This window comes from Aspergillus pseudoviridinutans (genome assembly GCF_018340605.1).
Source record: "Aspergillus pseudoviridinutans IFM 55266 DNA, scaffold_4, whole genome shotgun sequence".
Classification (NCBI taxonomy): domain Eukaryota; kingdom Fungi; phylum Ascomycota; class Eurotiomycetes; order Eurotiales; family Aspergillaceae; genus Aspergillus; species Aspergillus pseudoviridinutans.
This window is the reverse complement of record NW_025091284.1, coordinates 2,554,457-2,576,314: the sequence shown is the minus strand read 5'-3', so window position 1 is coordinate 2,576,314 and position 21,858 is coordinate 2,554,457. Positions and strand designations below refer to the sequence as shown.

Below are 21,858 nucleotides of genomic sequence, written 5' to 3'. Positions count from 1 at the left end.
CTGTTCCTTTGCAAGAAGGATAGCATTATTCATTGCCATCTCACACGCCTTAATAAGCTGATCTAGCACAGTCTTAGAAGAGGTAGGAGGACTATATATACACCCTCTAAGTAGCTTCTTAAGCATGCTTTCCTGTTTTTTAGCTGCTTATGATTATAAGGTGTTTTTGGGATGGAATTAGTTGATCTGCTGCCTGGTGGCGTAGGGGTCTTAAGCTGGATATTAAGCTGACTGAGCACCTAATCTAGATTCAGTGGTATTAATCCAGTTGCAGAAAAGCACTTTTAATATTATCTGCTGAAGAGATTGCTGTACGAGCCTGCCGATAGGCCTTAAGGAAGTCAAACTTATCAATATGGTTGCAACCAAGTCGCATCTTATCCTCAATCAAGATGCCATGTGCGTGTTTTAGCAGAGAGAAACAGCCAACATCCAGAGGCTGGAGAAGATATAATAAATGTGCAGGCATGCAGATTAGAATACTATTATTCTTAGTATAGATTTGGTTAAACTACAGTGTTAGATAGCTCCCATAGCCATCAAGAATCAAGAGTTGCTATCTACAGTTATACAACTAGTAGCAGGAATAAAGACTTTATAAAGCCATTATAATCTAATCTAATCAGTATCTATCTATTCTCACTGACCTTAATCTGCCAGTCTGCTGGTAAGGCTGTATCTTAATACCAGCCCTTAATATGGACCTTTCCCTTGAAGATAATGCACGGTGGAAACACCTATCCAGTAGAGTTAATACACTCTATAAAAATAACCCATTCGCGGTTCCCTGGCTGGATAAGAGAGGGCCAACCAAGCATCTCAGCTCTTATAACTACCTTAGCAGTAGCTACTAAGCCCATAACAAAGCCAGTCTCATCAAAGTTATAGTTATCTTCAGGCGCAATCCATGCTGCATTATATTGATCTGGACACGATTAAACCACACTTGGATAACATTTGGATCTTCACATTTTAGCACGCTGGTGATTATAGCGCCTAGAGTACCGAGTCTTGGTCTCTTCATGCCGATTAATGAAGTTATATACCCAGTTCTTGCCCACAGTCTGGGAAACAGGTAATCCACGATTTGAGAGCACGGCCAGGCGAATCCGAGGGCAGGCTGCGGCGTGGTCTTCAGAGACGAGCGGCCGGGACGAAGGGGCCATTTTGCGTTCCCGCTTGAGCTGCAGGGTCCGACAGGGAGGGCACTTGCGTCCGCAGACGAGCAACCGGGCCGAGCTGCGGGCTGTGATTGTCGCTTTGCAGTTCCGCTTTTGGCCTGGCGAAGGGTGGACAAAGATTGTTATCGCTACGGATTCGGAGTATGTGCTTGAGGGAGCTACGTCGTGGATTAAGGGCTGGGTACAGAATGAGTGGCGGACGGTATGGAAGACCGGTCAAGATGAAGGATCTGTGGAGTGTTTGTTGGGATGGCGCGAAGATGCGGCTACGAGTCGGGCAAAGACGAAGCTTGGGATCTGGCTGATCCCGTGCGAGTGGAATGCCAAAGCAGATGGATGGGCTAAACTTGTTGCTGACAAGGGTGTGAGGCCGACGACCTTTGTGAAACCGACGGGTTATCTGATTTAGGATTGCTTCTCTACCGTTGCCCTCATAGGAAACAAGACCATCGTCAAGTATGTTGTCGTGGAAAGCTAAAGGGCAGTATGCTGGAAGTCGTCTGCTTCTGCATGATTCTATCAGCCCTGCAACTCGACCACCGTCCACGTATTCGTCCACCCGACCTCCCCTCCCACCTTCTCCAGCACCCGCCGACTGGCCCCGTTCGTCGCGAGCACATTCGCATGAACCCAGACCTCGCCTTCTTCGCCAACCTCCCGCCAGATCCCTCCTTCCGCCATCCCACGCCGCATAACCTCTCGCGAGAGAGCTTCAGCGATTCCCTTGCCGCGATGCTCTGGCTCAACGAACAACGTCGCCAAACTCCCGTCAAGGCCGAGAAAGACCCATCCGATGGGTGTCTCCTCCCCCTCCCCAGGTCGATCAACATACACAGCCACTCCGGGGATCCTGGACAGTGTCTCGTCCAAGCGAGGCAGATGCGTCCGGCTACGCACCAGCGAGTAATGGTGCGGGAGGACTCCCGTCCGCCCTTGCTGGTCTTGGAACCGATACCCGGGTGGTAGTCCTGTATCTAATCTGTCTGAGAGCAAGTTCGCATTCCGGAATAGGTACTTGACATATGGGGGATTATCGTAACGGTGGATCCGGATACCTGGTACCGGCTCCGGGTCCGTATAAGTCCCCGACGCCTTGAGCAGGGCCATGAGGCCTGTATGCAGATTTCCGATGAGAAAGGCCTGCGGCGGCGGGGGCGGCATCTGACCCAGCGCGATGGGAGGGGGAGGAGCTACGCTTGGGGCAGCAAGAGAGGCCAGGTACCCCGGCAACAAAGCCGTCTTGACATACGAGAGTAAGGCCAGTAGTTGGGCGCGAGCGAGCGCTAGAGTTTCGGGGGGAGCGTGGAGAGTGGAGATGACAGCAGGATCCTGGTTATCATCCTTGTCATCATCGACAGACTCCCGCTCGAGACTCGAATAGAGGGTCATCTGCGTCTCTCGCCCACGTGGGAGATCCACATACGCAGCCAGCCATGGTCCGGAGGGAGGCTTGACCCCTGGGAATGTCGTCAGCAGTCTGGCCGTCTCTGATGGGAATGCCAGGTTGTGCTGCAGACGTCGGAGGAGAGGAATCGAATGAGGGAGCTGGGATTTGAGCAGGGGGAGTAGTGCCCAAGGATCATCCTGGATGGTGATCTCAATAAACCCCGAATAAAGCCTTTGATCACCGACTGTCATTGTCATTGATTTGAGAACAGTGCGGGGCAATCCCTTGACACCATACAATAATTCAATTTCACTTGCACCTGAACCTCTCTCGCTTATAGAGTACGGACTACGGACTACACTATTGAGTCATCACTAATGAATCACTAGTTAACTTAATAATCTATCCCCTGACTAGCAGCTGTCGCGAAGCTTGGCTCCGGCCCTAAGAGCATAGTCAGACAGTATTTGTCATTCTGATTACCAGGATAGGCATGTCTGCTGCAAATCATGATGCCCAACTGTGGCGGTGCAACTGCAGCCTGTAGTAGATCTGACAGGTCATTTTCTTTAACTTCTGCTGGATTCGGCATTTTCACTACGGATTATCTAGATACCTTGAGTAGGGACTATTATTGGGCCCGAGCCGGCTAAAGCTCTTGCTTACTGGAATTGTCTTCCCTGTTAGTGCCAATAGTTCGCACGGATGTCCTGTTTAGCGTCGCTGCCAAGGTGATTGCCATGTTATCTTGGATAAGGAAAAGGGGGATGCGGATTCGTAATTATTTTCCGAGCTCATGGTTCTGGTCCTAGTCGTCTGCAGAAGCCGAGTTGAGGTGATAATATCATTAATTGTACCTGACTACAGGGAATGAGCCAATCAATGATAGACAGCTAGCTGTACTCTGTACTCCGCACGCTCGGCGTGGATATCGACAACAAAAGAAATATGTAGAGTAGCGAATGACAAAAGAAAGAAATATCATGAATCATAAGTCATGAGCGTCACCCCTAGGCTCTACCAAGGCCTCCTCGGTCCCACCATCCAATCCTCCATCGCCAACCAATCGCTCCACCTTGCATCCGCAACCCGCAGCTCCTCCTCCGTCGGCTCGCGCAGCGGCCGCAGAAACGGCGTCTGCTGGTCAGGAAGGATGTCATACGCGCTCTTCGTCGACACCCACCCCCCGCTCTTCGCCGCGAAGAGATAGTTCAGCCGCTCCTGCTGACGGATCCCGCCTACACCGGCTGCCCAATCCTCCCCGAAGACTAGCTGCAGGTTCGCCGGGGTATCCTGGCCTGTGGCGACCAGGCGCCGGACGTACGCTCTGGCGGAGACGGCTGAGGCGTCGAGGCCCTGTCCTGGTAGTCGGATATTGAGAAAGGATGCCAGTGCCTGCACGGCGGGGGTGTGCTGGCTCTCCGCTAGGAAGAAGTGCATGCAGCCTAGGTACCGCGCGTACCAGTCTGTCAGGTCCAGGGTGGAGAAGTCGGTGTGAGTGTCTGTCTCAGACTCTGTCTCTGGCTCCGGGGCCGGGGCCGCGCCCAAGCCAGGGGCGGGCCATGCTGATGGAGACGGAGGTGGACACTCGGTTACTGAGAAGATGGAGTGATTCGCGCGGCTGCCGGGGGTGCATTCAGTCTCCATGTTCATTGACTCTGGGAGGATCTCAGAAGGTGTTTCAGAGTGAGGGGTGTGGGGGAGTATGCTGCGGGGGGGTAGGATAGAGGGCAAGAGTGAGGACTTACTAGCGGGGGAAGAGAGAGCTTGCTCGTCTGTATAGGGAGAACTTGGCCAGCAGTCTCTGGCGGAAGCCTGAACGTGCAACGTCATGGCTGAAATGGGACATGAATGATGAGTGACCAAGCTTTGGTTTCATCTACTGGAGTAGTTTAGTCTCTAGGTAAAACAAGTCTGAGGCGAGAGCGAGCGAGGCGGCCATCTTATAGATCTCACGGCCCACTGCCATCCCGAGATACGAAACAAGACGGGCATGCCGAACCAGACAGGGAAGCAGAAAATGAAAAAAGCTTCATTCGGTCTCGGCAGATAGTTCGTGCGCCGTCTGGCAAGTGGAGTTTGCTCTGTTGAGTAAAAGGTCACTGATCTGACGATTGTGATGCTTTTTTCGAGCAGACTAGTAGGCGTCTATCGATCGAGGGATCAAGCCACATCTGCACCAGCCACAGATGGAATGCCGAAGCCTAGCCACATCTTGCTTGATTATGTGGCTTGACCAATCATATTGTGCCATATCGCCGGTGGGCCGTGTGGCTGTGCTACGCTTTGTCATGCAATGTGGCTTTCGCAGCCCAATAATCTGTAGGCCCGGACATAAGCGACTAAGTAAACCAGGACTGGACGACAGACCATTGCAATACCTGCAGATCCCGGGTACCTGGACAGGATCACACACTAGAGTAATGATTTGGAAGACTCAAGCACTAACCCTTCATCCTCGTAGATCCGCCAGTCTACTGGATGCTGGACTTGGCTTATCATGATCACTATTGATTTAGGGCCTGGTTCGATCCATACTGCGGTGGATAACGCCACACCCTATTGGATATCAACACCCCTGGCTTGTAAACGATCAATTTGTCACATGATCTCGGCAGTCCGCACATCTGTAGGTTCGCGCTCCTCCATGTATAGACAGCAAGTAATAATTATACAGATAATCAGTTGGTTTTCTAGTGCTGTACTATCATTCTAATAACTAGCTGAACTGATAATAGATTTAATAGGCCATTGAGGTGTCGCGGAAGGGAGGGAGTTCTGGGGCCGATCTCGCAGGTTTCGCACTTGGCAGGGTCATTATTAGGTAGGGTAGAATCTAGATGACGCCCATATCAAGAGGTATTTGAAAGCAGAAATCATTAATAGAGTGTTAGATTGGGAGATTACCTTCTTCAGGAATGTATACTTTTGATATCGTAAGTCTGATTTATGTTAGAGTTTGACTTACACCATGTGATTGTTTAGGAGCTGAGATGTGGCGTTACCCGCCAAGGTGTGGCGTCATCCAGGGCCTTGATTATTTAATCAAATCAGTAATAGTCAGGATCCCTCCTCAAACAAATGTGACAGCTCTGTTGGAGAATCCCCGGGCGCGCTCGGTCTAGTCGTGGTTCCATCTGGACAATAGACCTGAAGCAGGGATCATGATTCTTCAAGGCACACATGGCGGTCAGCGTGGACTGCAATAGGCTCAGGTGATACTACAGGGCAACAGGAATGTGGGTGACACAACATGGAGACGGTAACATAAGTCTCAGGATTGTACAACGCAACAATGTCGAACGTGGTCTGGCTGTGACGACTGACGATTCTGATACTCTGAGGGTGTACGAACCACGCAAGGGGCAGCTCACTGGCGCAGATCTCAGGTTCTGAAGTCGCTTTGGAAGACGACGTCAATCTTACCTAGGAGGGTACTGTGTACAGGGTAATTGTAATTGTTATCAATAATGATGATGTCTATATTTGTAATGACTAAAGTGGGACAGGCAAGGTAAACAGGGCGACCGGGAACCACTAGTCAGGATATTGGGATTGGAACTGGGAATTATGGTGGGACTGCAGCTGGACAGTCAGCAAAGCATTTCATTAATCTCGCTAGACTCTTCCCTGATCGATTAAATTGACGGATCAATGACATTATTAATATCTTACGGGGTATGAGAATGAGAAAACTAAGTTCCTAGTGTAAGACTAACAGGCCAACCAATCTGAGTAAGACAGGTACCAGCCAATGGCAGGGCCACAGTACTATTCCCAGTCTAGAAGTAGATGAGATCATGACTCTGTCTAATACAAATCACCACCAATGATTTTCTCATGGGCGAGGGGGAAAAAGCAAAGCCAACTCAGATCCACGGTTTATGACATGCGCACTGATCTACCCCACCATCATGTATCTAGGTGTGTTGTACCTGGATTGTTATGGAGTGGCTGACCACACCGACCTCCACCAGCCCAACCATCTCGCCTCATGCAGGGCACAACCTTAAGGAAGATGAAGATATATAGCCTTCAAGTTCCTTCCAAGACTCAGTCTGAACTTTGAATACTCAAAGTCGAAAGTCAACCCATTTTATCAATTTCCTACTCCACGTTCGTCATCATGTGCTACAAGTCCAACTATGAGCCTTATGTATGTATAATGTCTTCCTCTTTAGTTCAAAGAACAGCTTCAGTACTAACAATCATCCAGACCAGTCAAAGCCTTGACATCAAAAGGGCAGAAGACCTCTCGTCAGAAGAGCTCCTCAACCCATTAGGGTCTCTCTATCCTCACGTCGTCGCTCTCCAACTCCAATCCGACGACACTCCATGGATCCGCGCCAAAAACTCTGCCTATCAAGACAACAATTCCTGGACAGATGTATACTCCACAGACGATTATTCCAAGCCCTCGGCGCGCAGGAACAGTGGTGAGTTTATCTCTCTATCTATCACATTTGATCTATAATTTGCGGAAGTCTAAGACTAACATGAGTTAGACTCCTCAGCCTACCGCTTCGTCTTGCGAATCCGCCGATTTCTCACACGAGATGAGATCAGGCGACGCCAGCGAGCTGCATAGCCGGCGTTGTTTCTCATTCGCTTCTTCTTCACCGTCTTTTTCTTTCTTCCATTCCCAACTTTAAGTTTGACAAGTTTGTGAGACCTGCAGGATCGGGCATCTACACGAAAGTTTCAGAGTCCTACCGCATTAAATTCTTTTCCTTTGTCCTGCATCAATCCTTCATGTGTCAGTGTGAGTCTCAGTCTCAGTCTCAGTCTCGGGTTTGTTTTGTTTTGTTTCATCAGGTCAGATTAGCGAGGAGTTCAGGGCTCAAGCAAGGAGCGCAACGGCATCATCACGAGTATCATATTAGTTTAATGTCCATTTCATTGCGAGAACAAGCAACACGATACAAAGTCAATTGTCAATTCCAGATCAGCAAGCGAATCTTATCTAAATCCTAACCCAATTCGAAACGTGTACGAACACCCTTCCACAATCCATGCAACAATTGTTCTAGTTTAGAATTTAGATGCCTCACATGCCGTTTCTTCCAGATCACATAGACACACAGGTTCCTCTGGCTAGCGTGCATGCAGCTGCAGGGCTAGCCCACCAATAAGATCCATGTCCTGCATCTTCGCTTCACGCGGAGATAATTGCTTCTTGCATTGGAATGTAGCAGTCTCAGAGCAGCATCACTTGCTGCCTCCAGTGGATATGATAGACGAAACACAAGGATGGGTCGGTGTGTTAACTTGCTCATGCCCGAGTGCCTGACCCAGGTGACTCCGTATACCCGAGTACGCCGCACCGCACTGACATTCATGCTGCTGATACGAAACTCTGAATGCAATACGTCTAATTCTATGATTCTGTCTTAGAGACTCTCGCCACGGGAATAGATATTCGCCGAGATCTGCCAGACGGAGTAAGAACATAGGTAGTCTGAGCGGAGCAAGAGTCCACGACAGCAGAGATAGTCACGCACACGCATCAGCCAGCTCGCTGTATGGCATCACATCCTCAAACCATTMGCCAGTCAAATCAAGAAATATGCTCAGGGTAAGCTATAACCGTCACCATCACGACATGATCATCGTTCAGAACCTGTATGTATCTGTGTCCTGTGAAACACATCCTGAACCAGAAACATGCCTACACTGACCGCTCCTTTCATTCTTTCCTATCTTATCGTTCTTTTCTTTTGCGAAGCTAGGAGTAAGGGGTTAGTGATCATGCTGATGCTACTGTACCTGCCGTAGCCTGTACAGTGTAGTCTCCCTCTGCTGCTGCGATGTCATCATTCCTACTGTACATTGAGATGATACATGATATATCACAGGATGAGGTGAGGCGCATATGCCCGAGTTCAGGCATGTTCAATGGCTTTTTCGCGCTTCAGGCGCTGTGAGACTGTGAGCCTGTGCACCTGCATCTGTCTGCACCCCGCAATCTGCATATCATTTCAAATCACCATGTCCGTGCCTGGTCATGAGCACTTCAGACTGCAGACAGGAACGCCTCGACCGTATCGTGTGCTCTGTATCATATCTACGTGATGAGCGGGAACGGGCCGTGGCGTCAGGGGCACAGTTAGATATGGTATATTGTCCATTCATTATTCATTGTTCTTGCAAGTCCATCTCCCCGTCCATATCCTTATCGGTCAAGTGGGTATAGATTGGCAAGCGAATATATCATCAACCACAGAAATCAAACTCCAACTCCAAAACAAGTAAATCAAGGACAAGAAATTTTCCCTCCTGGATATCCAGAATGAGCCATTACAAAAGAAACACTCCGCGTCGTGCAGTATAACGAACGAACAACCAACCCTGAACGCCAGCCATCTCCGTCATTGGTCATGATCATCAGTCGAGAATCAATAGTTTATGCAATGATGCCGGATGCACCAGACCCTGTCCCCCAGCGTAACCGCTTCAAACCGCCCCGAACGGCTTCTTGGCCGCAGCCGGCCGAAACCCTGCCTCCCAGGGCCCCCGCCCCTCCGTCTCCCATGACCGACCCCACGCCAGTGCTCGACTCCAGCCTGCCAACTTCGCGTCCAAGTACATAGCCCGCTGAAAAACTGATGGCCGAAAAGAGTACCACAACGCCCGCGCTGATCACCCACGTCATAATGGTTGGGCTGCCTGTCGACATGGACTCGGCCATTCCCGCTCGACGGCTCTTCTTTGCCACAGACGGATGTCCAGCGTTCCGTTCCTTGGACAAGCTGGATCGACGCTTGGTCCTGTGAGTGCAAGGCGTAGCATCTGCGTGCCTTTTGCTTGGGGGATGGGACCCGGTCGAGGTGGTCTCTGTGGCAGACTGTTCCTCCTTCTCGCTGGCCTCCACTTCTCCCATCGCGACCGATTCGGGCACCAGGCGGAATGAGGACGGTGGCCCTCTCGCAGGCTCAGCCGGTGAAGGCTGAGGATCGGACTTGGGTAATCCCCTTGCAGCGGCAGCACACGAGAGAAGCGTGGACAGACTAGCACGAAGAGCAGCATCGTGGTCTGCATGATATGATGGTGATATCATATTGTACGGGCTGTGTTGAGGCCTTCTGTTCGACCGTACGCTGGCCTGCGAGTTTCTTCGAATCGCAGTCTGACGACTCGAGTTGGACAGTGTACTGGGCTGAGATTGATGGGTACCCGTTGCTCTCGTCCAAGACGGGTTCTCGGGTGGATGAGAAAACACGTTGGGCTGCGGGACGAAGGGCGATGAGCTTATCCGCATTCCCAGTGCCGTTGATGCGTCGTCTTCATCGCTCGCAACAGTTGCATCTAGCTCGGGCAAGGCAGGGTCTGTCTGCGAAAGGAGAGGCATCTCAACGGCGGGTGCGCGGGTCATGTCTTCGTTGGAACTGCTAAGCACATGGTCTGATTCACTTTCACTTTCGTCATATTCATCCTGGCTACTGCTGGTCTCCCGCAACGGATAGTCGACGTGCGCTGTGGCCACGGCTGCTAGTTGTTGCAAACGACGGCGCCGGCTACGGTGGTGATAGGACCTGGATTCCGTCCGCTCCACACGCAGGCCCGTCGTAATAATATCATCATTGGTTGCGGCGGATGAAAGGGAGGAAGAGGACGGTTGGGACGATACTTCGATCCACGAATCTATATAATGCCGAAGTGAGTACATTATGCCACGATTGTTGATATCGATTATACATGTTTGATCAAATATGCGGTCAAAGGAACATCACCGCAGCGAGACAACAAGTATATCAACCAACTGACCTTCAGATCTCGTGAGCGCAGCACCCGATGGAGTTCGTGACTGAAGGATATGCTCCCGAAGCGGCTGATGAGCCTCTCTTGTCATTCGGGGGGCAGGTCGGCACTCATCCTGTTGCGCCTGACCAAGCAGGTCATAGTGATTTGGCTGCATTGTCTGTATCTACAACTCGACGTGCGAGATTCGATCCGAAAGACCCTATCTAGAATAGAAGATAGAAAGGAGTTTGAACCATCTGGTTCGACTAGGAAAAGAGGGGTGTCAGGTCAGACCACGCAGGTAGAGAGAGCGGTCAAGGACTCCAGGCAGACAACTGAGGAAGCCGATGGGGAAGCCGGTGGGGGTGCGTGGGGAAGAGAACCACCGGATCGTCGACCAAGCAGCGCGGCAGCAGTGTATTATCTTATCAAGGTGGAGTCCCGGCAAATCTTTGGCAGAAAGAAGATCATCAACCAGGTTTGTGATCGATGACGATAAGTAGACCAGATGAATCAGGTCGAGGAGGAGATTGGAAAGGCAAAGTAAGAAAGGTAGGGAGGGCTGTCTTGGATGGTCGGCGCAATGAGTGGACGTCAGAGGATCACCAGACTGTGGGCAGGTGACTTGGGCGCGCACAGGAGAGAATCACGCACACGACCCAGTAAATACAGACCTCTGGAAATCAGAAAGGAACAAAAGTTACACAACAAAGAACACACATCTAAAAGAAAAAGAAGAATCAAGAAGAAGGGGTCTTTAGAAAGGAGATGAAAAGACGATGCAGCATGATAAGCGTGAAAGATAGATATAAGCAGAGACGTGGACGACTGCTGATCAAAGAAAACAGCGCCAAGATTGAAGCCACAAAAGCGGGGCACCAACCACATCTCAGGCAGCGCTCGTGCTGTCGATCAGCAACTCTGCTATCACCACAGCACGCTCTCACATTGGACAAAAGGCTGAACAACCAAACAATAATTTGAGAATGTCACTGACCATTCATATTACCCTAAGTAGTCGACCTATGTAGTACAGACAAATTCCCATCAGAACTTAAAATGACCAACTTTTTCGAACCCATGCAACCTAGACATAACCCAGATCTTTTGTAAGCCGTAAAGAAACGCCTAAATCAAGACACCATGTTGCTACTCATCTAGAAGGTGACCTTGGTGCCCTTGTACTCGGGGATACCACCACGAGCCTTGTTGGGGGCAAAGCCGCCGCCGCGACCGCCGAAGCCTCCACGACCACCACGGCCACCTCCGCGAGGACCACCACCGCGAGGACCACCACGGCCACCGCGACCGCCGAAGCCGCCACGGCCACCACGAGGAGCATCCCCGTTGCTGGGGCGGGGAGTGCTGAAGTCGAGACGGACGGCACGGCCGTTCAGCTCAGCGCCGTTGAGGTCGTTGAAGGCCTGGCGAGCCTCGTCAACAGAGGAGAACTGCACATAACCGAAGCCCTTGGGGCGGCCCGACTCGGGGTCGGTGGGCAGACGGATTCCAACGATGGTACCCGACTGACCGAACAGCTCGGAGACTGAGTCCTCGTTGGCGCTGAAGGGGATGTTGCCGACGAACAGGGTGTCGCTCTCAGGGCTGGCTTGGTCACCGAAGTTACGAGCGCGAGCCTGAGCGCGGTCCTGGTTGTTGTTTTCCTTGTTGGCAGGGCGGCCAGTGGCGTAGTCGAGGTTGATCTTGCGACCATCAATTTCAGTGTCCTTCTTGGCCTCGTAAGCCTTGGCAGCGTCGGCAGCGCTGACGAACTCGACGTAACCGAATCTGGATGAAGTTTAGCAAGGTGAAGAACTCACGACTAGTGGACCTAAACTTACCCACGGGAGCGACCAGAGTCGCGGTCGGTGACAATGCGCGCACCAGAAAGCTCACCGAAGCTCTCGAACTCCTGGCGGAGCCACTCCTCGTCGACGTTCCAGGACAGGTTACCGACGAAAAGGTTGGCAGAAGCGCCGGAAGCCTCCTCATCAGTCTTCTTCGACTTCTTGGCGGCGGCAGCAGGCTCCTCCTCAGCCTTGCGCTTCTTGGAGGGCTTCTCAGACTCAGACTCGGACTCGGAAGAGTCAGAGTCAGAGGCCTCGGAGTCTTCGGACTCATCAGAATCCTCGGAAGATTCCTGAGACGGTCAGACAACATTACAAACACTGCGAGCGACAGGTACATACCTTCTCAGCCTTCTTAGCCTTAGCAGGAGCCTCGTCCTCGCTCTCTGACTCGGACTCGGAATCCTCGCTGTCGCTGGAAACCTTCTTGGCGGCCTTCTTGGGAGCCTCCTCCTCTTCGTCAGAGTCGGACTCGGACTCGGAGGATTCAGAAGTGTCAGCCTTGGCCTTCACTTCCTTCTTAACGACCTTCTCATCTTCAGACTCCGACTCGGACTCGGACTCAGAATCAGAAGAGGTCTCAGCCTTCTTCGACACCTTCTTGGCGTCCTTCTTGGCAGGCTTCTCATCCTCGCTCTCACTCTCACTGCTAGAAGCGTCGTCCATCTCCTCGTCGCTGTCAGACTCCGACTCGGAGTCTGAAGATTCAGCCTTCTTGGACTGCTTCTTCACCTCCTTCTTGGTAGGCTTCTCCTCCTCGCTTTCGCTCTCACTGCTGGAGCTGGTGGACTCCATCTCCTCATCGCTGTCAGACTCGGAGCTGCTGCTAGGAGTAGGCTCCTTCTTCTTGCCCTTGGACTTCTCCTTGGAGGCGAGCTCGCGAGCGATCTGCTTGCTCTTAGCCTTGGGAGACTGGGAAGCCTTGGCGACGCCAGCGTCCTTGACCTTGCTCAAGGCCTTGTCGACGGGCTTGTCGGCACCCTTCTTGGTAACGGACTTGGTCTTAGACATTTTGTACTATGAACGACGATGATTAGCGTGAGCATCAACAGGGGAGATCAGAGATGAGAGATTAGTGCATACAATAAATTTCTCAGAAACGAAAAGTTGTAATTGTGCGGCAAAGCCTACAATCCCTCAATCACCCGATTTGAGTTAGAGCCCCCTGATGTGAAATCCAGGAGTGATGACCTTATCACAGCTGGACGTAAATCTCAACACAAATGGAAGAGATTTAGCACAAATACCCACAAGTAACCCACAACGACAGTGTTCAAGCCCACAGAGACGGAGAGGAAATATGCACTCGTCTATAATATGAAACCCACGAGAGTATCCCACAGATCCCACAGAATAGATTGGAATATGCCACAGCCCACAGCCCTCAGTGTATTAAGCCCACAGAATGTCTGTTGAAGTGTACTTTGCAAAGTACGGCCCACGCTGCTGCGTCAGTTAGAATATAGTTTCTAAGAAGGAGACTGAAGAGGTTCACTGAATCAAAAATGATTCAGATGAGAAAGATGTAAGAAAAGTGAGTTGATAAAGGGGAAAAGTGTGAGGATGAAGAGAAGGAAAAAAAAATTCTCGAGAGCTGTGATAAGAATTTAACAGTACAGAAAATTTCCGGAGGTTGGCAGAGATTTACGCACACCGCCTACTTTGTAGCAGCTAGCTCAGGCACTAGTAGTACTACTAGTATGCGACAGTTACTTAAGAAAAGTGGGTACCTGGCAGGTACTCGGTGTGCACGCGGCCGGTCGCTGGAACCAGAGTGTCACTTGCTGGTACTACCATCAAGTTCCACCTCCGCAGACCACCGGAGCTTCCACCCCAAACTGCTTGTTCGACTACCACTGGCATTCTCAGATTCTTACCTATCGGATCTCTCTTCCTCGAAGACGAACTATATTGAGCCAATGGGAGGCAGGTGATACTGCTGCTGTCTGACCACCATGGCTCCTCCGACCCCTTCGTCCCATCGGCCACGGAAGAGGAGAAAGTATCCCACTGGCTCGAACAACTCCCTCATTCTTGAAGCTGAGGGTGGAAAATCATCCCCTGCGTTCCCTCTCGTCTCGTTCCTGTGGGCTGCTAGAGCTGGTGTATCTCAATGGCTGGTGCTACCTCTGATCCTTATGGTGGTAGGCCTCTTCCGTTGGGCTGTCAGTCTATGGGGCTACTCTGGTTTGTGCATTGCCTGCATGTTGAGAATATGCGTCCAAGTACATGTGGCTGACATATTCATGCAGGTTTTCAGGTGCCTCCGATGCATGGCGATTTCGAAGCGCAAAGACACTGGATGGAGCTCACCATCCACCTCCCAATGTCGAAATGGTATCTCTACGACTTGCAATACTGGGGACTTGACTACCCGCCTCTCACGGCATACCATAGCTGGCTGCTGGGGAAATTGTACGTGGATTTCTGGGACATATGATAAGGAAGGCGTTCATTGCTGACAGTCAGTAGTGGAAGCGCTCTTGACCCCTCCTGGTTCGCCCTGGACGACTCGCGCGGCTTCGAGGACCCAAAATTGAAGGTCTTCATGCGGGGAACCGTGATCGCTTCAGAGTACCTTGTCTACATCCCGGCTGTCGTTAATTTTCTTCGTCGTTATACTCGGATGCAAGGTGTTCCAGTCTGGTCCGCCTCAATTGCCCTGGTCGCCTTTCTATTGCAACCGGCAACCATTCTCATCGATCATGGCCATTTCCAATATAATACCGTGATGCTGGGGCTTGTTGTCGCAAGTTTGGATGCTATATTGGCCGGGCGGATGCTGTGGGCTTGTCTCTTCTTTGTGGGCGCCTTGGGCTTCAAGCAGATGGCGCTCTATTACGCGCCCGTCATGTTCGCCTTTCTTCTAGGCGTTTGCATCTTCCCCAGGATACGCATTCTTCGCCTTCTGAACATAGCCATTATCACCATACTTGCATTTGCACTATTATTTGCCCCGCTGCTTGTCGCCACAACCAATGCCGATGCTCGTGGCTATCTGAGTTCTTCTCCACAACCTCCTTTGCTGGAGGCTCTACCCATCAAACTGTCACAGGACTCGTTCCTGTACGCACCCGTCTTTCAACTGATGCAAATCATCCACCGTGTGTTCCCTTTCGCACGGGGTTTGTTTGAAGACAAGGTCGCCAACGCCTGGTGCGCCATCCACACGTTCTACAAACTTCATCGGTTCGAAGCGAGCCTTCTCCAGCGCGTCTCACTTGGCGCCACGCTGGCATCTATTATAGTCCCTTGTGGCATCATTTTCCGCCACCCGCGAGCATCTCTACTTCTCCCAGCTTTGGCCAGCGTAGCCTGGGGCTTCTTCCTTTTCTCCTTCCAGGTCCATGAAAAGAGTGTGCTGTTGCCCTTGCTTCCCATGACACTCCTCCTTGCAAGTGATGGCGGCCTAAGCAAAGACACCCGGTCCTGGGTTGGATGGGCCAACGTTCTAGGCTCCTGGACCATGTATCCTCTTCTCAAACGCGACGAACTCCGGGTCCCGTACTTTGTCATGACGGGTCTCTGGGCCTATCTGATGGGTCTTCCACCAACTTCCTTTGAGACATATCGCAGCCGAACCCCTGAGGGCGAATCAGGACCTGCCTCCGAGCCTCGCATACTCACCAAACTGCTGCATTCTTGCTTCTACCTGGCCATGATCGTTTGGCATGTCCTCGACGCATTTGTGCCTCCACCGGAGGGCAAGCCCGATTTATGGGTGGTGCTGAACGTCCTGATTGGCGCGGGAGGATTTGGCATTGCTTACTTGTGGTGTATGTGGAGACTGATCACGCAATGCTGGCAGATTGATCGCAAGGCAGCAGAAGAGGAGAGCCGGAAAAAGAAGCAGTGATAGCCGAGGGTCAGAGGCCCGATTTTCTTGAAAAAATTTCTCAAGTGATACCCATTTTATACTCTCAAATGTATTTTATAACCCTCAGACGGGTAGATCCGATTGTCATTTTTCCAATCTCGTACGTCCTGAGTCAAGGAGAGATGTTCTATTCAGATGTCTGACAGACGCCTTTGCCAGACGACTATATACCTGTAGTGTACATAAATATGCATGGACAAAAACTCCGTACAATGATGCTAATATACAATCTAAAAATCAAACCGTAGCCCCATAATCCAACACCTGGCCCATAGTACAGCCGCAATATTCCCAATCCATCGCTCAGCATTCGATCAACACCGAGAGAATGGCCACATCATGCCTAACTGACGTAGGCGACGCATATCATATATCGCCCAACAAGACCGATGGACAACAGGGTCCAGTCGACTCCAGCAGCTTAAACCTTGAATCCGTATCCAGCCATGCAGGCCTTGTACTGCTCGATCAGGGGCTTGCACTCTTGAGTCGGGTCATCGGTTTTCGAGAACAACATGCAGTCATCCCGGGCGGACTTTTCGGTCTTGCAGACGCAGCAGGGCTGGAGATGGAATGGTCAGATCGGTTCCTCCGGGGCGAAGTGCGCTCAACCACGTACCTTGGGTTTCTCGGTTGGTGTTGACTGGCCGGCTGCGGGAACGGGAGTCTGTTCGGCAGCACCTGGGAATTATATCAGTATTTTATTTGAACTTCGAGAGGGGAATGGAGAGTGGAATTGGAACAGGTGCTCGTCGGTATAGTTCTGTCGGAGACATGCGGAGAAGAATCTGGATTGCATACCTTTGGAAGAGCCGAAGAGCCAGGACATGGCGGATTTCTGATCTCTGAGCGGAACGAAATGAGAGAGTGAAATAGAAGAATGTGCGACAGAGATTGAAGATCTATGTACGGATATGAAGCAGCAGATGATGACAGGCGATGGAGCTGGAGTGCTGATTAATTGACTGCGATGGAGCGGAAACAGCGCATTTGGTCTCTGCGGATTGCCGGAGTGCCGCCGATCGCGAAGATTTTTGGTACTGGGCCTTTTGTTTGCATACTTTGAGGAGGCAAAATAATAATATTAACAATAGCGGAGGATTTTCTCTTTCTCCTCCACATTTGAACTGTGAATACCATCAACACCTGCAATCTCTCTGAATATTAGATTATTCTGTCTGATCCACAGTGCTTTCAGACTTACTCTCACAAATTTTCATATTTCTTTGGATTATTGGTTAATTCTCCAATTTTTTTGTTTGCCCCTGAAACTACCCCACCATGGCCCCTCCAAAGGTCTTTTCACTTGAGGGCAAAGGCCTCAAATTAGACACTGCTGAAGATATCGAGGCMCATATCAAGCCATTGATTGAAAGCACTGATTTCACGGAGATTCGTCTGGGTGGTAACACCCTCGGTGTACCAGCCTCGGAACGCCTGGCCCCCGTACTTGCTTCGCAGAAGAACCTCGAAGTCGCCGACCTCGCTGATATCTTCACCTCGCGCCTGCTCTCCGAAATCCCCCAGGCTCTGACTGCCCTTCTCAATGCGCTGCTTGAGATCAAAACTCTCCACACCGTCAACCTTTCCGACAACGCGTTCGGCCTGAACACCCAAGCGCCCCTCGTCGATTTCCTCTCCCGCCACGTGCCCCTCCGCCATCTGATCCTGAATAATAACGGGTTGGGTCCCGCTGCCGGTACGCTTATTGCGGATGCGCTCACAAAACTTGCGGAGCGCAAGGAGGAGGCCCGCAAGGCCGGCGAGGAGATTCCTCTTCTGGAAAGCATTGTTTGCGGACGGAACCGATTGGAGAATGGCAGTATGGAAGCCTGGGCACGTGCCTACAAGGTACACGCCGCTGGCATCCGCTCCGTCAAGATGACACAGAACGGTATTCGTCAGGAGGGTATCTCTCTGCTTTTGAAGGAGGGTCTCCGTCACGCTAGCGCCCTGGAGGTTTTGGACTTGCAGGACAACACGTTCACCATCATGGGATCTACTGCTCTCGCCAGTGTTGTGGCTGGATGGCCCTCTCTGCGTGAACTCGGCGTCGGCGACTGCCTGCTATCCGCCCGCGGTGGTGTCAAGGTCGCTCAGGCTTTGGCGGAGGGCAAGAATCAAAGCATCCAGACTCTGCGTCTGCAGTACAACGAAATTACGGCAGAGGGTGTGAAGCAATTCTTGCACGCTACGAAAACCGCCCTTCCGGCTCTTCGCCGCATCGAGCTGAACGGCAACAAATTCTTCGAAGACGACCCGAATGTGACAGAGTTGCAGGAGGTTTTGGAGGCGCGCAAAGAGGAGCACGGTACCGATGATGATCCGGAGGACATGTGGGGTGTGGATGAGCTGGATGAGCTTGAGGAGGAGAGTGAAGCCGAGGAGGAGGAAGAGGAAATTGAGGAGGCCGAAGAAGAAGAGCTGGAAGAGCGCAAGGCCGACAAGTTCCTCAAGGACAACGTGAAGGCGGAAGACGAGACGGTCGCTCAAAGACAGGACAAGGATGTCGATGCTCTCGCGGAGGCTCTGGACAAGACTGCTCTGTAGACATTGAGGAGTTGTCTCGATTACCTGTTTACTCAGGCCATTGCCCTGTCTAGTATCCCGACTCAGCGGCGATCAGGCTTATCTCGCAGCGGTCATTGATGTATGACCATACTCGACGGCATGTCTAGGAAGACATGCGGCAATATGCCATCAACAACGATGGGTGAACAGCCCACCGCACCGACGGGGACCCGAAAATGGGTCAAATAGTGCCTCACGACGAGTTCTCACTGCTTCGAAGTACCACTACGAGTGGCCATATCAGGTTGCATTCATTGCGCTGATCTCACCATAGCGTTCCAATTGCGTCTTTTACTGCACAGATACGCGGATAGATTTATGCCATTCATCCCTATTGATTGTCCCAAGCAGCATGTTACTACCCCTACTTATGTATATAATGTTGAAAAGTGAATGAATTGATGACAACGGCCACTGCATGTTGAATCGTAGCCAGTCGATGATAGCCTTAATACTCGTTCCAGCTGTCATGGAAGCTGAGGGGCACGACCCCATACATTTGGTACTCGGCACGTGGGAGCTTCCGAAAAGAGCAACGCTGGTCTTGGCGCGGAGGTTCACTAATTGCTTCATCTTCATTTACTTGTCCACCACCTTCAAGTTCTGCGCCATTTTCATCTCACTTCACCGGTCTTTCCGTTGCTCAGCTTTGCTAGCACCGTCGCAGACTCGCCTCCCCCTCTAGTCCAGGGAATTCGCCCCGAAGCCGTTGATTATCGGGTCACAAGACCCCGACGTCGTGAAGTGAGTTGAAGCAGCAGTTCCTTTTGCTTCCCTGTCTTTCGTCAAGTCTGTTTGCAGTTATTTTCTGAATGAGCTGGGCGCTTTAATAAGAAGCATTGCATGTGTTTCTCTTGCTCAAGTGATACGAGCATTTGCAGCTACAGCCGTCTCAGGCACGTGCTGCCGGATGTGCCGCGACAGTGATGGCAAACCGCTGTCGCAGGAGGATTTTGTTGGATTAGGTTGCGCCTACTTGCGACAATTTTTACGCATTTCCCATTGCATCCAAACCTTGTACCAATCGTTGGCCGTTTCTGATTATGCGCTACATCTACAAGTGATTTGGTCTTCTGGTTTTGCTAAGACTGACGCAGGTACAATCTCACGACACGTCCCCTCCCTATCATCATCCAATCTACGATCGGGATCGGTCAAAATGGCGCTGGATGCGAAAGAAATCGAGCTCAAGGCGAAGGCCCTGACGAAAGCCGCCACCCAGAACGAGCCTGCAGCCAACATTGTCTCACTGCTCAAGGAGCTGCAAACCGGAGTGAAGGCAACGGAGGATCTGCTACGGTCGACGCGCGTCGGGATCATCGTCAACAAGTTCAAACAGCACAAGTCGCCCGAGGTTGCCCGTCTATCCAGCGAGATCGTCTCGAAATGGCGGAACGAGGTTAACAAACAAAAGGCCAGCGGGTCACCGTCCGTCAGCCAGCGTTCGAGCGGCTCCCCGCGCCCAGCACAGAACGGCACCGCATCGCCTGCCGGGACAACCCCATCGGACAAGATGTCGAAACTCTCCGTTCCCCCAGACAAGCGGACGTGGAAGGCGGATGGGGTGGATGTCAATCAGACCTCGAACAGGATCCGGGATAGTTGCATTGGCCTGATGTACGATGGGTTGTGCCTCAACTCGACCGAGTCGCCTCGAGCGGTGCTGTCCAAGGCCTGCGCGGTGGAGGCGGCGGCGTTCAGCGCTTTGGGCCCGGAGACCAAGGAGCAATACCGCACCAAGATTCGCAGCTTGTATCAGAACCTCAAGAACAAATCTAACCCGACGCTACGGGTGCGCGTGTTATCGAATGAAGTGACACCCGAGCAGTTCGTGAAGATGTCGCACGATGAGCTCAAATCGGCGGAACAGCGCGAACAGGACCGCAAAATTCAGAAGGAGAACATGGACAAGGCTATGGTCGCGCAGGCCGAGCGCAGTATCAGCACCAGTCTGCAGTGCGGCAAGTGCGGACAACGCAAGGTCACCTACACCGAGGCGCAAACACGCAGTGCAGATGAACCGATGACCCTGTTCTGTACGTGTATGAACTGTGGTAAATCGTGGCGGCAGTGATTTTTGTCTTCGGTGTTTCTTTTCGTTTGTTGGCCTCGCACGCAGGCCTTTCTGGTTCTATTGCCGATAGGCACGGAGTTTGAGTGGTAAAAGACGGTTGTTTTTGTCTCGTCATGGGCGTGGGAGGGCTAGCCCATGATGACTTTCATTCTGATTATTCTGTTCCTCTTCAACTCGGGTTCTCTTTATACTAGCTGATTGAGTAGATCGAGGACATCTGTACTGCATCCGCACAGCACACAAGACGGTAGACAGCTATAATACGCTTCAGCCAATGATACAACCTGTTACTCAGGCTTTTTCTGTTTATGTTTCACCACCTCAACATATTTCAGACCCGATGCTCAAGTAAATACAGACGTCATAGTTATGTAAGTCAACACAACGCAGCTCCGCTCCACACCATCCTCAAGCAAGAGGTACAAAATCACATCGCGTTTCCATCTCCATCAACCTTATCGCAAGCAGCCCCCAACCCAAAAATCAAAAGAAAAATGACCACCCCAAAAACCTACACCCGCAGCTCCCTAATCCAACCCACCCTAGCCCTCTGCGACGCCTTCGCCTCCGCAGCCCCCGTCCCCGTCCTCCTCAGCCATTTCACAGCGGACCCCCTCCCCATGGTCCACGAGCACGGGCTCCCCGTCCTCGCACCGTTCCTGGGCCGCACATTCACCGGCACAGACGGGGTGGGCCGATACTTCGAGCTCATTGCGGACTTGCTCTCCTTCGAGAAGATGAGCTTCGACGGGGAGGAGGAGTGGATTGTTGATACGGTGTCGATGGCTGTTTCGCTGCGGGGGCGGGCGCGGTTCACATGGAAGGAGACAGGCGAGGAGTGGGATGAGACGTTCTGTTATCGGATTGGGCTGGCGGAGGATCAGGGGGCAGGAGGGGGCGGTTTGAAGGTGCAGGAGTACCGCGTGTGGGCTGATACCGGGGCGGCGTATCTGGCGCGGATGCACCAATTGGGCGAGGTGCAGCGGGAGCTGGCGGCGAGGGAGACGAAGAAGTCGATGGAGAGGACGAGGAGCGGGCATGGGAATCTTATTGGGGAGGGGCAGAGGGTTTATGCGGGGGGAAGTGGGACGGCATAGATCTGTTTTGGGATATAGACTTGAGTGGTATCGAGTTCATTCGTGTAAGTCTACTTCGTAGATATCTAAGCTTTTGACGTCGCC

At 51.7% G+C, this 21,858-nt stretch overlaps 11 protein-coding genes across 11 annotated transcripts; 6 read left to right on the top strand and 5 right to left on the bottom strand.

The window, feature by feature from the left end:
* Positions 1-1,032: 1,032 nt before the first annotated feature.
* Positions 1,033-1,590, top strand: Asppvi_006317 (uncharacterized protein; the record flags this gene model as incomplete). Its single annotated transcript, XM_043302222.1, has 1 exon — positions 1,033-1,590. One exon carries the CDS (start codon positions 1,033-1,035, stop codon positions 1,588-1,590), a length of 558 nt encoding a protein of 185 aa, XP_043158157.1.
* Positions 1,591-1,700: 110 nt separating this feature from the next.
* Positions 1,701-2,819, bottom strand: Asppvi_006316 (GNAT family N-acetyltransferase; the record flags this gene model as incomplete). The annotated part of the gene is made up of 1 exon (XM_043302221.1): positions 1,701-2,819. The coding sequence occupies one exon, from the start codon at positions 2,817-2,819 to the stop codon at positions 1,701-1,703; it is 1,119 nt and encodes a 372-aa protein (XP_043158156.1).
* Positions 2,820-3,585: 766 nt separating this feature from the next.
* Asppvi_006315 (uncharacterized protein) lies at positions 3,586-4,401 on the bottom strand (the record flags this gene model as incomplete). The annotated part of the gene is made up of 2 exons (XM_043302220.1): positions 3,586-4,226; positions 4,317-4,401. The coding sequence occupies 2 exons, from the start codon at positions 4,399-4,401 to the stop codon at positions 3,586-3,588; spliced, it is 726 nt and encodes a 241-aa protein (XP_043158155.1).
* Positions 4,402-6,694: 2,293 nt separating this feature from the next.
* Positions 6,695-7,156, top strand: Asppvi_006314 (uncharacterized protein; the record flags this gene model as incomplete). Its single annotated transcript, XM_043302219.1, has 3 exons — positions 6,695-6,724; positions 6,785-7,004; positions 7,074-7,156. The coding sequence occupies 3 exons, from the start codon at positions 6,695-6,697 to the stop codon at positions 7,154-7,156; spliced, it is 333 nt and encodes a 110-aa protein (XP_043158154.1).
* A 1,815-nt stretch (positions 7,157-8,971) lies between these two features.
* Positions 8,972-10,483, bottom strand: Asppvi_006313 (uncharacterized protein; the record flags this gene model as incomplete). The annotated part of the gene is made up of 2 exons (XM_043302218.1): positions 8,972-10,209; positions 10,333-10,483. The coding sequence occupies 2 exons, from the start codon at positions 10,481-10,483 to the stop codon at positions 8,972-8,974; spliced, it is 1,389 nt and encodes a 462-aa protein (XP_043158153.1).
* Positions 10,484-11,465: 982 nt separating this feature from the next.
* Asppvi_006312 (putative nucleolin protein Nsr1) lies at positions 11,466-13,166 on the bottom strand (the record flags this gene model as incomplete). Its single annotated transcript, XM_043302217.1, has 3 exons — positions 11,466-12,096; positions 12,150-12,448; positions 12,498-13,166. 3 exons carry the CDS (start codon positions 13,164-13,166, stop codon positions 11,466-11,468), a joined length of 1,599 nt encoding a protein of 532 aa, XP_043158152.1.
* A 944-nt stretch (positions 13,167-14,110) lies between these two features.
* On the top strand, positions 14,111-16,011 carry Asppvi_006311 (dolichyl-P-Glc:Man(9)GlcNAc(2)-PP-dolichol alpha-1,3-glucosyltransferase ALG6; the record flags this gene model as incomplete). Its single annotated transcript, XM_043302216.1, has 3 exons — positions 14,111-14,342; positions 14,408-14,570; positions 14,628-16,011. 3 exons carry the CDS (start codon positions 14,111-14,113, stop codon positions 16,009-16,011), a joined length of 1,779 nt encoding a protein of 592 aa, XP_043158151.1.
* Positions 16,012-16,453: 442 nt separating this feature from the next.
* Positions 16,454-16,861, bottom strand: Asppvi_006310 (copper metallochaperone COX17; the record flags this gene model as incomplete). Its single annotated transcript, XM_043302215.1, has 3 exons — positions 16,454-16,594; positions 16,652-16,713; positions 16,834-16,861. The coding sequence occupies 3 exons, from the start codon at positions 16,859-16,861 to the stop codon at positions 16,454-16,456; spliced, it is 231 nt and encodes a 76-aa protein (XP_043158150.1).
* A 452-nt stretch (positions 16,862-17,313) lies between these two features.
* Positions 17,314-18,582, top strand: Asppvi_006309 (GTPase-activating protein RNA1; the record flags this gene model as incomplete). The annotated part of the gene is made up of 1 exon (XM_043302214.1): positions 17,314-18,582. The coding sequence occupies one exon, from the start codon at positions 17,314-17,316 to the stop codon at positions 18,580-18,582; it is 1,269 nt and encodes a 422-aa protein (XP_043158149.1).
* A 1,180-nt stretch (positions 18,583-19,762) lies between these two features.
* Asppvi_006308 (transcription elongation factor DST1) lies at positions 19,763-20,677 on the top strand (the record flags this gene model as incomplete). Its single annotated transcript, XM_043302213.1, has 1 exon — positions 19,763-20,677. The coding sequence occupies one exon, from the start codon at positions 19,763-19,765 to the stop codon at positions 20,675-20,677; it is 915 nt and encodes a 304-aa protein (XP_043158148.1).
* Positions 20,678-21,171: 494 nt separating this feature from the next.
* On the top strand, positions 21,172-21,774 carry Asppvi_006307 (uncharacterized protein; the record flags this gene model as incomplete). Its single annotated transcript, XM_043302212.1, has 1 exon — positions 21,172-21,774. The coding sequence occupies one exon, from the start codon at positions 21,172-21,174 to the stop codon at positions 21,772-21,774; it is 603 nt and encodes a 200-aa protein (XP_043158147.1).
* Positions 21,775-21,858: the final 84 nt, after the last annotated feature.